This window comes from Arachis hypogaea, chromosome 2, assembly GCF_003086295.3.
Source record: "Arachis hypogaea cultivar Tifrunner chromosome 2, arahy.Tifrunner.gnm2.J5K5, whole genome shotgun sequence".
NCBI lineage: Eukaryota > Viridiplantae > Streptophyta > Magnoliopsida > Fabales > Fabaceae > Arachis > Arachis hypogaea.
The window spans coordinates 87,870,419-87,885,785 of NC_092037.1; the positions used below are offsets into that span (position 1 = coordinate 87,870,419).

Below are 15,367 nucleotides of genomic sequence, written 5' to 3' on the forward strand. Positions count from 1 at the left end.
TTCGTTTTGATACTCTTTTAATAAATTTTTTTTAGTTTTCAAATATTCTTTTTAAAATTTATATTGGTAAAATAAAATAGAATTTGTTTTTAATAATAAGTAAAAACTACAATAATAATTCTTTGTACCTAGTGTTACTTCTAAAAATTAAAATGATTAATTTTTTACCAAAAATATAGAGACTCGAACTCGCGACCAATATGGGAGACTATGCCATTTGAGGTATAACTCATTGGCAAAAATTAAAATGATTATAATAATAAAATATAATTTTTATTTTTTAAATTTTTAATTTATAAATTAATTGTTGCGGTTATAAATTTATTGTATTGTTTATAATGGTAAGATATAATAAATATAGGAATATGAATTCAATATATTTAGATGTTACAAATTTATTGGATTCTATTTTGTAGTTTTTTATTTGTATATTTTAATTTTTTGCTGACTTGGAAATAATAGTTGATTTGGCAAGAATTGAGTGGTTGATTGTAAAGTTATGTCAAATAAGTAATATTGCTGACATGACATTAGTAGGAAAAAAGAAATGTATCAAAAGTGATGTAGTGCATTATGTATTGAACAAGTCACTCGGATGCTAGACATGAAGGACCTGTTTGTTGCTAACCATCCAGTAGGGAGTAGAACTTCGGGTTGAAGAGGTGATTAAAATGTTGAGGAATCAAAACACAAAAGATCCTCTATTATTAGGGATATGGGGCATGGGAGGGATCGGTAAAACAACTATTGCCAAAGCAGTTTACAACAAAATTTGTCGTGAATTCGAGGGTCGATGCTTCCTCTTAAATATCAGGGAAGTTTGGGATCAAGATAATGGCGGAGTTCATTTACAGGAACAACTTCTCTCCAGTATATACCAAACAATGAAACTAAAGATACAAAACGTGGAATCTGGAAAAGTGATATTAGAGGAAAGACTTGGCCAAAAGAAGATACTCTTTGTACTTGATGACGTGGACAAATTGGAGCAACTGAATGCTTTGGCTGCAAATCGTAAATGGTTCTGCCCAGGGAGTGTAATAATCATCACAACAAGAGATCAACGTCTTCTTAATTGGCTTGGAGTTGACAAGGTATATAGGCTGGAAAAGTTGAGTGACAGAGAATCTGTTGAACTTTTTAGTTGGCATGCATTTAAGGAACCATTTCCTATTGAAGAATTTGTCGGGTTTACATGTAAAGTGGTCTCCTACTGTGGGAGATTACCGTTAGCACTTGAGGTTCTTGGATCACATTTGTTTAAAAGGGGAATACAAGAGTGGATAAGTGTTTTGGAGAAACTCAAAAACATTCCCAACAAGCAAATACAAAAGAAGCTGAAAATAAGCTTTGATGGTTTAAACGATGATGAAGATAGGGAAATTTTCCTTGATATAGCTTTTTTCTTTATCGGAATGGACAAAGACGAAGTAATTGATATATTGAATGGCTGTGGATATTCTACTGAAATTGGGATCAGTGTTCTCAGGGAACGATCTCTTGTAACAATTGACTCTAAGAACAAACTTAGAATGCATTATTTGTTGCGAGATATGGGAAGAGAAATCATTCGTGAGAATCTACCTTTACCCGAAGAACGCAGTAGATTATGGAATCCAGAAGAAGTGCTTGATGTCTTATCAAAAGACATGGTATGAATCTCATGGATTTTATTTGATTCTTGAATTGTATGTTGATTCTTCAAAAATCATTTCAACTCACTAGAGGCTACAAATAATTATCTAACCATGGCATTTTGTTTTTCTGTTTATTTTATTTTAAAGGGAACAAAAGCTATTCAGGGACTTGCTTTGAAGTTGTCAAGGATGAAACCAATTCATTTGAAGACCAATGCTTTTAGGAAGATGAAGAGACTAAGATTGCTTCAACTTGGTGGTGTACAACTTGATGGAGACTTTAAATATCTCTCAACCGATCTTCGATGGTTGTCCTGGCATGGATGTTCTTCAGAATATACAACTATAGGTTTTGATCAAGGAAATTTAGTTGCCATTGACTTCAAATATAGCAATCTCCAGCTAGTATGGAAGAAGAGGCAGGTACGATTAATAAACAATTAGGCTAGGTGTATTTTAAAATCACCTACCAAAATCAGCCACCAGTATAGTATAGAGCAGGTAGCTTCTTCATTTATTTATTTATTTATTATTGAAATTTTTGCAGATGCTAATGAAGTTGGAAATTCTCAATCTTAGTCATTCTCAATATTTGATAGAGACTCCTGACTTTTCAAACATTCCTAATCTTAAAAAGTTAATACTCAAATATTGTTCAAGGCTATCTTTGTTTTCCGATACCATTGGAGATCTTAAAAAAATTCTTCTAGTCAATCTGAAAGGTTGCACAAGCCTTCGAATACTTCCAAGAAGCATCTACAAGTTGAAATCTCTGAAAACTCTCATTCTTTCTGGATGTTCAGAAATTAACAAGTTGGAAGAGGATTTAGAACAGATGGAATCTTTGACAACTTTGATGGCCAATAAAACTGCTATAACACAAGTGCCAAATGCATTGATAAGATTGAAAAGCATTGTATATGTTTCTTTGTGTGGCTTTGAAGGATTGTCCCGTGAAGTGTTTCCTTCAATCATTTGGTCATGGACCTCCCCAACAAATAACCTCTCACCCCAAATGCAAACATATGTAAATGTTTCATGTCTTGTTTCTTTAACTGTGCCAAATAATAGCTTCCATGGTACATCATCCATTATCGGAGAGCTCCCAAATATTCAGGGTATCAGGTTGGAAAGCGGTTCACAAATACAAACAACCGGAGATTTTACCTTGGATGCCATCAATATAAAAAATTGTAAGGAACTGGAAGCACAATCAGCGATATCACATGTTTCAAATATGGATACCTCAGCCTTAGTTGATTTTCACAGTCAAGGTGACATGTCTAGATCAAAAGCTACTGTCAGTTTCGTTTTAATTCAAATGGGAATGAAATGTCCTGTCACAAAAATACTCAGAGAAAGCATTTCACAGGTTTGTGATATCTGTCTTCATACTATCAAATTTTATTTTCTTCTAATTTATTTCGTTTACTATATATATAGATAGATTCTTTCTATTTTTATAAAGAATTTTAGCAAAAGTAGTATTACAAGATATTTATAAGGCATTTCTCAACTCTTAAACTAACTCTTGGAATTAGGTGAGTAAAACTGGAATTAATCTAGAGAGTATTTAGAAAGAGAGAAAACAAGAGCAAACAAAGACTTTAGGCACAAATATTATTTGCAGAAAACTAACCAATGAATTGTTTATATAATCAACTGCAAAGAGAAATTAACACTTAACTTTGCAAATCATTAAAATATACTCTGCCATATCTTATACACTTTATTACTTGAACAAGTGAAATTTGTATTCTTAACCAAGCATATGTTATTGTGAATCATTAATCATACAGAAACTGGCTGACAGTACCAGCGAGGTGGGAGAATGTTTGCTCCCTGGTGACAACAATACTGATTGGTTAAGTTTCAATGGTGAAGGTTCTTCTGTGATTTTCGAAGTCCCTAAAGTGAAAGGGCATAATTTGAAGGCAGTGACATTGTGCATTGTTTATTCCTCCCCAGATATCATGACATATGAAGGCCTAATTCTTAAAAATCTGTTGATCATTAATCACACAAAGACCACTCCTTATCTATATGAGGGAGATACCTTGCTTTCACTTAGAGATGAAGATTGGCAGAGTGTCATATCAAATCTTGAAGCTGGTGACAAAGTTCAGGTGGTTGTTGTTTTGGGGGATGGAATCATTGCGAAGAACACTGCAGTTTACCTCATTCATGATGAGTCGATCGACCAAAACATTGATGAATGCCAAGAAGATGTCATTGTGAATAGCATGGTTGTTGGTAAGAAAGAAGATGCTTCTAATGTTGATGATATGAGAGATAAGAATTTCAGTGTCCCTGCTGTTGATGCTACACCTGCAATCAGTAATAAGATTTCAGTTTCCAGCACAGATAAAAAAGTAAGTGTCATGGATGTAAGTTTGTTACGTTCTATTTTATGATATAAGCATAATTGTTATCATTTTGGTTGTTGTAGTTCAAGTTGTTGGACAAATTGAATTGCTTCAACTGCAACAGAGCAAAATTGTAACAAGTTAAGATCTAATTTTCAAGGTATGATGCCAGTTAGGCAAGCCCCTAGCCGAGTCTCCTTGGGCTCCTTGCCTCATAGCCCTGCTGCGCGTACAGCACGGTTCTTGTATCATGGATTTTCGCTACGAATCTAACAACAAGTAAATAAACAAGCTGTAGTTTAAAATGAGAACGATAATTATGCCAGGTATCTTATCACCTTCTCTATCCAGATGAAGCTCGTTACTTGTGTCTTGGCCTTCATGAATCTAATTCAGAAAAGACTTAATGTGGGTTGTGCTTATTTGACTATTTGATGATCATACTCTTTGGAATTTCGTTTTCCAAGTGAGTTCAAATTTTTCTGAAAATAAGATATGAGCATTAGTTTTACACAGAATCAGCAGAGGAAACTAACAAAACAGGTACAAAAGCATAGAGAAAGTAAAAGAGGAGAGAACTAATGTGTAATTGAATATGAAGTTTCAACAATTACATACTTCTTTATAGTATAGGCGAGTGTGAGCATACTATATAAGGTGGCAAAATGAATAAATGTACTTTTACATTTTTAATGACAGCAGAAAAGACTTTCTACAAGTTGATAATTTCAGCAGCAGTTAATTTGAAGTTCAAAATAGTAGCAGCACTCCCAAGATAAACTTAAAGGTAGTAGTAACATAAAATATAGGAGTCAAATAAAAATGCAAATATAACCAGGTCCTTAAAGTGCAATTTTGCTTTAAAAACTCTATCAAATTTAGCCTGCAACATAACATGGACAAAATAAATTGTATACTTTAAAATAATGTTCCTAGATACTTAGACAATTAGCACTTACATTGTTATCTCCACCATGAACAGTGAAATTTGCATATGCTACCATATCATCAGCACAAACAATACCTTCAGCTTGTTGATCTGCATATACGAGATAAACTGCTATCTTCTTCACTGTGAATCCTAACCCCGCAACAACAACAATCTGCACTTTGTCACCAGCTTCAAGGTTTGATGTTACCTTCTGCCACTCCTCATCTTTAAGTGAAGCCAGTGTATCTCCATCATAGACATAAGGGGTGGTTTTTGTGTGATTTATGATAAACAGATTTTTGACAATATGGGCTTCTGACGGTACATTGATTGGGGAAGAAGAATAGACTATACACAACAACACTGTCTTTAACTTACGCCCATTCACTTGAGGGACATGGAAAGTTACAGAAGAATCTTCGCTACTGTATGCTAACCAATCAGGATTCTTGTTGCCAGGAAGCCAACAATCTCTAGGTACTCTGGCACTAAATTTCTGCACAATCAAAAAAACATACTTTAGAATTGGAATGTAAATATAAGGTGTAAATCTCATACAGTTAAAGTTTGAATCAAGTGAATAGGTTGACAATAGAGACAAACCTGAAAAATATTATCTCTAAGTACCGCTGTGACAGCACAACTCATTCCCATTTGGATTAAAATTAAATTCAAGGAAATTTCAGCTTCAATAATGTCATGTTTGCTGCAACAACCAGCTAATGATAAGGTACTCCTTTTTGAGACATTTGAAGCACTTGATGTTACTATCATTTCATTGCAGTTTGTGACCTTAAAAGTATCAGAAGCTACATCTGCTATTTGAAGTTGTGAGCCACACTCCAGCCCAACATTCTGAACCTGTGGAAGCCCTCTGATGATGGATGATAGGCCTTCAGAATTTCTATTTGGAACTATTAAGGAAACAATATTTGACAAGTCCAAAAATGTTTGCACTTGGGGTGAGAAATTATTTGTTGGAGAGGTCCATGACCAAATGATTGAAGGAAACACATTGCGCCATAATCCTTCAAAGTCGCACAAAGAAATATACACAATGCTCTTTAATCTTAGTAGTGCATGAGGCACTTGTGTTATGGCAGTTTTATCTGCCATCAAAGTTGCCAATGATTCCATCTGTTCTATGTCCTCCTCTAGCTTATCAATCAATGAACATCCTGAAAGAATGAGAGTTTTGAGAGATTTCAACTTGTAGATGCTTCTTGGAAGTACACGAAGCCCTGAACACCCTTTCATATTGATTAGAAGAACTTGCTTGAGATGTTCAATGGTATGAGAAACCGAAGTCAACTTTGGGCAATATCTGAGTATCAACTTTTCAAGATTGGGCATATTTGAAAAGTCAGGAGTTTGTGTCAAGTGTTGAGAATGACTAAGATTGAGAAGTTTTAGATTCTTCATCATCTGCAAGAATTTTAAGGAGATGAATTCAAGAACTAAAAAAAAAAAAAACTAGATTTGAATATATGAAAATTCACTTGAATTGTTTTTAGAAATTTGTTAATAGGTATATACTTTTTTTATAAGAATTTCATTAATATGAGAAAACAGAAATACAGAAAAGGTGGGGAATAGGGTTCCCATATAAAAAAACAAAACACAAAACAAACACCTATAAAAATGCAAAGCTCTCCAATTTTTCAACATGTCTAAAAAGATAATGAGCTTTGTTTTTCTCACTTGTTCTTGAAGTTTTCTTTGTCTGAGGTTTGCTATGTCCAACCACAAAAGTAAATAAAACTCAGAATTTATACATGACCCTTCTTCCATACTAGGTCGAGTTTGCTATATTTGAAGTCAATGGCAACTAAATTTCCTTGATAAAAGTTTGCAGTTGTATATTCTGGAGGACATTCATGCCAGCACAACCATCGAAGATCTGTTGAAAGGTATTTAAAGTCTCCAATAAGTTGCACATTCGCAAACTGAAGCAATCTGAGTCTCTTCATCTCCTTAAATGCTTCTGTCTTTAAGTGGGTTGCCTTCAGTGACTTTGGCAGGTTCAAAGCAAGTCCCTCAATAGCTTTTGTTCCCTATAAATTATAGGAACCAAAAAGCAAAATTGGATTAAGGGTAGCTAAAAGAGCACTAAAAACTTGAAAAGATAGTCAAATAACTAAAACTCCAATCAGGTGGAATGATAAAAATTCAAAAGAATAGAATATAATTGAAGTTCCACTCCCTTGTTTGAAAATATAATTAAAAAGGATGAAACAAAAGTTTTCACAATATATCATTGTTGTTATATGAATTTGAAAACATACTTGAAATTCTTACCATGTCTTTTGATAATACATTAAGCACTTCATCTGAATTCCACAATCTACTGCGTTCCTCAGGTTTCATTGGCAAACTCTCGCGAATAATTTCTCTTCCCATGTCTCGCAGCAAACCATGCATACCAAGTTTTCCCTTAGTGTCCACAGTAATAAGGCATCGTTCCATAAGAACATTTATTCCAATTTCAGCTGAATGCCCGCAGCCATTTAATATATCAGTTACATCATTTTTGTCCATTCCAATAAAGAAAAATGCTACATCAAAAAATATTTCTCTATCCCTATCATCACTTAGACCATCAAAACTTATTTTAAGCTTCTTCTGTACATCATTGTTTGGAATAGTTTTGAGTTTATTCAAAACACTCCTCCATTCATATACTTTCCTATTAAACAGATGTGACCCAATTACCTCAAGAGCCAGTGGCAATCTCTCACAATATGAAACAACTTCATTAGCAAGTGAAGCAAACTCTTCTTTTGGACATGGTTCTTTGAATGCATGCCAGCTAAAAAGTTCAATGGATTCTTTGTCATTTAACTCTTTCATACTATATAACTTATCAACTCTAAGACAACGAAGAAGATGTTCATCTCTTGTTGTGATGATTATTGTGCTCCGAGGACAGAACCATTTATGACTTGCAGCTAAGGAATTTAGCTGCTCCAATTTGTCCACATCATCAAGTACAAGAAGTATCCTTTTCTGGCCAAGTCTTCTCTCTAATATTGATTTTCCAGATTCAGTGTTTTCAATCTTTATTTTCGTTGTCTTGTAGATAGCAGAAAGAAGTTGTTGTTGTAAATGAAGAATTCCATTATCTTGATCCCAAACTTCACTTATATTTAGGAGGAAACACCGACCTTCAAACTCACGGGAAAATTTTATTATAAACCGCTTTGGCAATGGTTGTTTTACCACTCCCTCCCATGCCCCATATACCAAGTAGTAGAGGATATTCTTGTTGCTGGTCTTCTAATAGTTGAATCACCTCTTCAACACGAGATTCAATTCCTACGGGATGATTAGCAATGAACAATTCCTTCATAAATTGGCATATGAGTAACTTGTTCAACAATGTTTTTAATATCCTCACTTTCATTCCTGCACCGTAGGCACTAGAGATTATACACACAGTAAGAGAAGATTTACAACTTTCTCAAGGTGTTTTAGTTTCATTGTAAGTATAATGTTGCTTAAAGAAAATAAACACACGCAAGTTAGACAAAATTAAGTTGAATTATATCAGTAAGAATTTCAAATGCTTTTATATCGGAAGAAATTTTAAAGAAAAAGAATCTTAGTATGCAATTCTTAAATTTAGAATTTGTCCAAACTTTATATATTTAAACACCTGTAGATAGAATAGAGAGATTCCTGCAAAATATGAAGGATATTAATTAATTTACTTGGATTTTCGGATGACAAGCCCTGCAATGCACCCAACTTCACGGAGTGCTTTCCTCCAACTCTGCTCCTTGCCTTTTATTTTATCCGGGTATCTTTTCATAAGATTATCAAAAGCTTGTCCAAACTTACCAGTCTGATTTCGCACTTCCGAGGGATCTATATGGTAGAATACTGGCAGCACCTTTTGAGTTTTGTTTTTACAACATATCATGATGTCTTCCAACTCTTGCAAACACCATCTTGAAAATGCATAATTTGGTGACAAAATAATGATAGAAGTTTTAGACTCTCCAATTGTTTTCAGAAGCGAGATTGAGAGATTTTCCCCTCTTGCTAGCCCGTTTTCATCCTTGAAAACATAGATACCAGCATTTTCAAGAGATGCATAAAGATGTGAGATGAACTTTGAGTGAGTTTCTTTGCCTCGAAAGCTCAAGAATACATCATATGGCCTTTGCTGCATTAGTTTTTAGATGTTGAAAATAAAACACACTGAACTAACTTTTGGACAAGTATTAAATCTATGCAGCATACACTATAAACTGAATTAAAAGTTTTTATTCCATAGTAGGATACATTCACCTTAATTAAAAGTTTTTTAACATTTATTATATTAAAAGTTTATTTTTATTATTAATGAATTTTTTTTGGTAAAATGGGTGGCTGATTCGTGGCTGATTTTCAGTATGCACATCACATAATTATTAAAAATAGGGTGGAGAGGAGTGAAATTTCAGGATTAAGGGAGTTGCAATTTTTTTTTCTTTCTTTGTTATGTTCCAAAAAGAGTTTCAAAAACAAATGGCAACTATAAATCAATTTATGTGCTCATAAACCATAACATCCTACAAACCTGAGGCTTAATCGATGATTCCTTCATATACATTTCTCTTCCGATGCCTTGTAGCAAACGATTCATGCAAAGCTTGTCCTCGTCAAACCACACAAGACTATGCTCTTCAATCCCTTTAATTGCTCTCGATGCATCGGGATGTCCAGCTCCTTGTAATATCTGACATATATCATTTCGGTCCACTCCAATTAAGAGATGACTCAAATAGGCTAGTTCAAGAAATATTTCCTTTTCTTCAGATCCAACAGAATCTATGTTTTCTTTTAAAACCTGCCATACATCTTGAAACGGGAATCTTTTGAAGCTGTCCAAAACATTCTCCCACTCTTCTATACTTTTTTCAGACACAGCAGAGCCAACAGCCACAAGAGCCAGTGGCAGTCCATCAGAATATTCAATTGCATAATTAATAAGACCAGAAAAACTTCTTTCAGGAGTGGCTTTGTTGAATGCGCTCCAACTAAAAAGCTCAACACATTCGTTGTAGTCCATTTCTTTCACTCTGTATATATGATTAACTCTAGTCTCTTGAAGTCGATCATGTTTAGTCCTTGTTGTGATGATTATTATACTCCCTGGACCAAAGACTTCATGAGTTACTGGCAAAACCTCCAGCTCTCTTTCACTTCTCACATTATCAAGGATAAGAAGTACCTTTAAGCAACGAAGTCCTTCCCACCATATATTTCTTGAGTCAAAGTTATGCGCTTTTGTTTTAACTTGGTCTCCCAAAAACGAAAGAAGCTCCCCCCTTGGATAATCCCCCTCCCTATCCTGGATGTCTGGGACAAATTTCCTCACCTCGAAATTGTGGCTAATTTGATTGTAGAGGGCTTTGGCAATTGTAGTTTTACCTATTACCGCCATTCCCCATATTGCTATTATGAGGACACCATCTGCTTTCTGATTGTTTAAGAGTTGAATCAAATCTTGCACACGAGAGTCTACTCCCACCGGATGCTTTGCAATGAATAATTTCGTTGAATCTATCAAGGATGTGACATGTCCAATTATATGGCTCATAACTCTTCTGTTATTCCTGAAAAAAATATAAATATAAAGCAGAATCATTAACCAATAATACAAATGATTAGGGATATTAGTAAGTTAGAAAGTTTGTTAGAAATATTGATAGCTGTCACTATGCTGTTAGGTAGTTATGCCGAGTAAATCCTCGTAATAGTCCCTGTGATTCGCGTGAATACTCAATGTAGTCCTCAATATCCCAATTTCCTCATATTAGTCCTCTAGATAGAGCTCGGGCACTCATAGTGGTCCCTGGGCATATTTCTGGTGATGAGTCATCATTGGAGCACTTACGTGATGTCGTTTTGCCCCGTTGGATGGCTCCAACGGCTAGCTTAGCTGGCACGTTTCTAATTCATACCCACATTGGTCCCTGGCTCTATATTTAACCCTAAATTCCAAAATCCAAATCCCTAATCTTCTTCTCCAACAGCTCCCAGTAGCTGAATCACAAACCCAGACACATAAGCTCGCCAAGTAGCTGAATCACACCCGAGCGATATCTTACCATCAATTGCACTTGGCAGAAACTCCATGTGGATGCCTGATATGTGTGAACGTTGCTTTGAAGCAGATGAAGATGAATCAACCCCCCAGGAAAAAGCCCCGCAAAGTACTGCAAAGTATGCAAGTGCATATCCACCAAGCATTGCAACCATTCCATCTGATTTCTCTTCCATCTGAGATTGGTGAACAGATATAAACCATGAAAGAAGAGTTTCTTTCATTAGTAGTTGAACCAGCATTAACCCTCCTGATAACCACACTAGAGCAGCTGCTAGGGAAGCTGCAAGCTTCACCTGGGTCATTGATGCAGCAAGTGAAACCTGTCCATATTTTGTGCCACCTTTGGTTACTTTCAACTTTTCCAATTTTTCCCTTGGAAGGCCACTGGATACAATTTCCCTCACCGAGTGCATCAAGATTGAGAGAATCTCTTCAGTCAGGAACACGGCATCTCTAACTGATCGATAGACACGTAGATAGAGAATTCCGGGAGCTACAGGGCAAATCCCTCCACATAAATGGGATTTAAATCCATGGCCAAGGAGAGCTCCAACACCACCATTGGATGATAAAGGATAGCTGTTCATACCAAGGGTAGCTGTGAAGCAGCGTTTAAGGAGTTGGACAACTGCGTCAGTGTTGTGGAGGAAAACAGTTCTTGATACTGAGAAGATAAGGAAGTCAGTCCAACGTTTTGCCTTTTGTGTCCACAAGGAACCCACAATTGGCATGCAAGACCATGGACAACTTGCAGCAAGGGACTCGAGTGCTGGGCCAGCTAAATTAAGAAAACGTTCCGCATCTCTTTCTAGTTTGTAGGTAATAGTAAGGCTCACAAAGACAGCCAAGGGCAATGGAAGCATGGCAGGAGAGCTTCCTCCTACAAGAAGATTAGGGATTTGGATTTTGGAATTTAGGATTAAATATAGAGGGAGGGATCAACGTGGGTATAAATTGGGAACGTGCCAGTTAAGCTAGCCATTGGAGCCATCCAACATGGCAAAACGATGTCACGTAAGCACTTCGATGATGACTCATCACCAGAAATATGTTTAGAGATCAGTATGAGTGCTCAGAGCTCTATCGAGGACTAATACAAGGAAATTGGAATCTTGAGAACTATTAGTATTCATGTAAATCTCAAGGACTATTATGGAGATTTACACTAGTTATGCCATTGTTAAGTTAGTTAGCAGCACCTTAATCCCTCTATAAATACTAAGTACCCAACTTGTATCAATCACTTTTCATCAATCATTGTCGTCAACAACAGATGAAAAATGTTAGGGGCCAACATTTTTTATCAATATTAGCCAATACTTTGGGCCAACACTTTATTTTTAATTTTTTATACAATTAGAATTTAGGGTTTAGGATTTAGTTTAGAATTAGTCAAATGTTAACAAAAAAAATAATAAATTTTGTTAGGCACATAGTATTGCTGGTTTAACTCGTTCTCTCTATCTTTGTTTTCTCTCCCAACTCTCTTCAAACCCTCTCAGCTTTGGTACCTTCACAAACATTGTTCAATATGCACATTTATCAGAGGAACAGGATAAGAATTGAATGACAAAATCACGTTCCACTCTAGTCTCCAACAAGCCAAAGATACTCAAAAGGTCATGGCTGATCAAGAATAAAGATCAAAGCATTAAAAAACATGGGAGAATTTAATTACCAGATATCTGGAAGAAACCTGGGTAAAATGGAAGCAGCTTGTCGTAGGGCGGTCTCATAACTCAACATCCTGTTTTCATCCCTTGGGATTCCTTGCAGAGTTCGCGACAAAATCACCCCAAAATAACCGCTCAGACTGTATACTTCGGAGGAATCTAAGCAATAGAACACGGGCACAACCTTCTGATCTTTCCTCCGATGACACTCCAATATTTTGACGAGTTCTTGCAAGTAAAGGTTGATCCAGCATAAGCTATTGTGAAAACTATGATAGAAACTCTACATCGTTCGATTGCACCAGATAATAAAAGTTTATTAGTCTTGGGATCGGTGTGGTCTGCTAAAACATGCAGTCCAACACTTTTGAGTGCATGATAGAGACCTGAAAAAAAAGGATCACGAAAGGACAATCCGGAACTAATGTATGCATTATATTCTTGGTTTTGGTAAGACATAGCAGCGATTGGTTAAAAGTGATGCTTTGACTCAAGTATACAAGCTGAGGCTTAGGAAGCTTAAGGAGGAGGCTGGAAGATCTTTTGTCAGTTCGTAGGAAGTTAGAGAAGAAGTAAACAGGGACTTCATACCTTCTTTGTGAAGCAAATCAAGTCAACGCACATGCTGAGAATGCGATGCTGTCTCTAATTCTCTAAAACACATTAATATTAAGGTGAATGTTAATCTACCATCTCTAAAATACCATGTAAGTTATCTTGTCTGATATATTATATTTTAATTGGGTGTTTATTTTAACCTGAGTTACTTTAATCTGTGGAAGACGGTGACGGCCAATAAGACGGAGATACATAGGAGACACAACGACGACGACAAAGAAGTGGGGAGGAATAAACGCAATTAGAGAGAGTTGGAATACCTTTTTTGAAAGAATAATTTGGGAAGAGAAAACAAAACACCTAATGAGAGGGTGATGTTTGGGAGGCATAACGACGAAGATGAAAAAAGTACAATGGGGAGGAGTAAACGCAATTAGAGAGAGTTGGATTACCTTTTCTAGAAGAATGATTTGGGAAGATAAAATAAGATACACAACGAGACCGTGATGTTTGGGAGGCGTAATGAGGACGACAAAAGAGTGGGAAGGAGAAAATGCAATTAGAGAGAGTTGGAGTACCTTTTCTATGATTTGGGAAGAGAAAACGAAATACCAATGAGACGGTGATACTTGGGAGGCGCAACGACGACGAAAGAGTGGAAAATGTAACTCAGGTTAAAATAAATACCCAATTAAAATGTGACACATCAGAGAGGGTAACTTATATGTTATTTTAGGGAGGGTAAGATAACATTCACCTAATATTAATTAATTAAAAATTAATCTATTACTCTGGATTTTCCACTGAAATAAAATAAAAAAAATCGTATTAACAATGGTAATCATTATCATCGCCTGCAGAGTAAATACGAATAAATCATATTTTATTTTTGAAAAATAATTATTTATTTAATTTATAAATAAAAAAATTCTTGTTAAATATGGTTTATTCCGATGCACCTCTATCTTTTTTGAGACAATGATAATATGCTTGTTTCTTTAAATTTATAATTAAAAAAAATTCTTGAAGAAGCTATATTCCTTGTCCGTGTATTTTTATATATTCTTATACATTGTTTGGAAATCTATATACTATTTTGGAGACAATGATGGATTAATAGCGTGGGTTTTAAAAAATTTGAGTAGAGTTTGCTAGGGATAAGGCCAACTCTATCATTTTTTTGGAGTTCACAGCATAGTTGTCAGAACCGAACCGGTGATCGAACCGATCAGGTCATTGGGTCACTGGGTCACTAGCTCAACCGTTGGGTTACTGGTTGAACCGGTTGACTCGGTCCTATGTAAATAAAAAATAAAAAATAGTCAAAAGTTTAAAATTAAAATTTAAAATACATATTTTTACTAACATTTTAAAATATCAAGTTATTTTAAAATAATATTGAACATGAACAATAAATATTTTATTATTTTTACTCTATCATCAATATTTTTATTTTGTTTTTATATTAAAATAACTATTATTTTTAAATTTTAATAATTTATTAATTATTTTATATCTTTTATACTATTATATACTACAAGTATTTATTAAAAAATAATATTAATAGATATTATATAATTATAAAAAAATAAATGAGTTTATAATTATTGTTAAACAAAAATATAATTAATTTAAGAATGAGTGAGTTTATAATTAAAATTAAAATAAATTAAATAAAAGTAAACTATTTGATGAAAAATATCTATATGTATTATAATTTGCATAAATTTTAATAGAAAAAATAGTGGTGTGGTAATTGTGGAGCCTCTTGGTTTCCTTGAGGATAGGAGTTCGAACTCTACCTCAAGCATTTTAGAAATATTTTCTCCCAAACGGTTCGGTCAAACCACTTCACCGATTTTGACCGGGTCAATTCCTTGTTCGGTTCAATCACCGGACCGGACTGATATAGAATCCTGTTCACCGGTTTTCCGATCGAACCGGCCGGTCTGGTCCGGTTTTTATAATTATGGTTCACAGTGGGATGCAACGAACTTGCTTTAAATAAAAAAAAAGTCGTATTTTGAAAATTAACATTCAAAAATCTTGTTTGGAAAAATAATGATTTTTTTATTTTATTTCAGAAAAAAACTATTACTTTTTTG

General features: G+C 34.8%; 2 protein-coding genes and 1 pseudogene across 2 annotated transcripts; 1 reads left to right on the forward strand and 2 right to left on the reverse strand.

The window, feature by feature from the left end:
* The first annotated feature begins 595 nt into the window (after positions 1 to 595).
* Positions 596 to 4,140, forward strand: LOC112727487 (disease resistance protein RPV1-like; annotated as a pseudogene).
* On the reverse strand, positions 3,244 to 13,274 carry LOC112749552 (disease resistance protein RPP2A). The gene is given in 11 exon segments (XM_072219507.1): positions 3,244 to 3,965; positions 4,342 to 4,485; positions 4,963 to 5,430; positions 5,538 to 6,359; positions 6,710 to 6,988; positions 7,233 to 8,114; positions 8,116 to 8,292; positions 8,294 to 8,339; positions 8,645 to 9,102; positions 9,499 to 10,537; positions 12,710 to 13,274. Coding segments are annotated over 10 exon segments (4,302 nt in total). The 5' UTR covers positions 12,778 to 13,274; the 3' UTR covers positions 3,244 to 3,965; positions 4,342 to 4,422.
* LOC140179744 (mediator of RNA polymerase II transcription subunit 33A-like) lies at positions 10,240 to 11,928 on the reverse strand. The gene has a single exon (XM_072219483.1). It carries the CDS (start codon positions 11,892 to 11,894, stop codon positions 10,938 to 10,940), a length of 957 nt encoding a protein of 318 aa, XP_072075584.1. The 5' UTR covers positions 11,895 to 11,928; the 3' UTR covers positions 10,240 to 10,937.
* Positions 13,275 to 15,367: the final 2,093 nt, after the last annotated feature.

Coding starts and splice junctions, on each gene's coding strand:
- LOC140179744 (XM_072219483.1), bottom strand. CDS start 11,894: ATGCTTCCATTGCCCTTGGCTGTCTTTGTGAGCCTTACTATTACCTAC.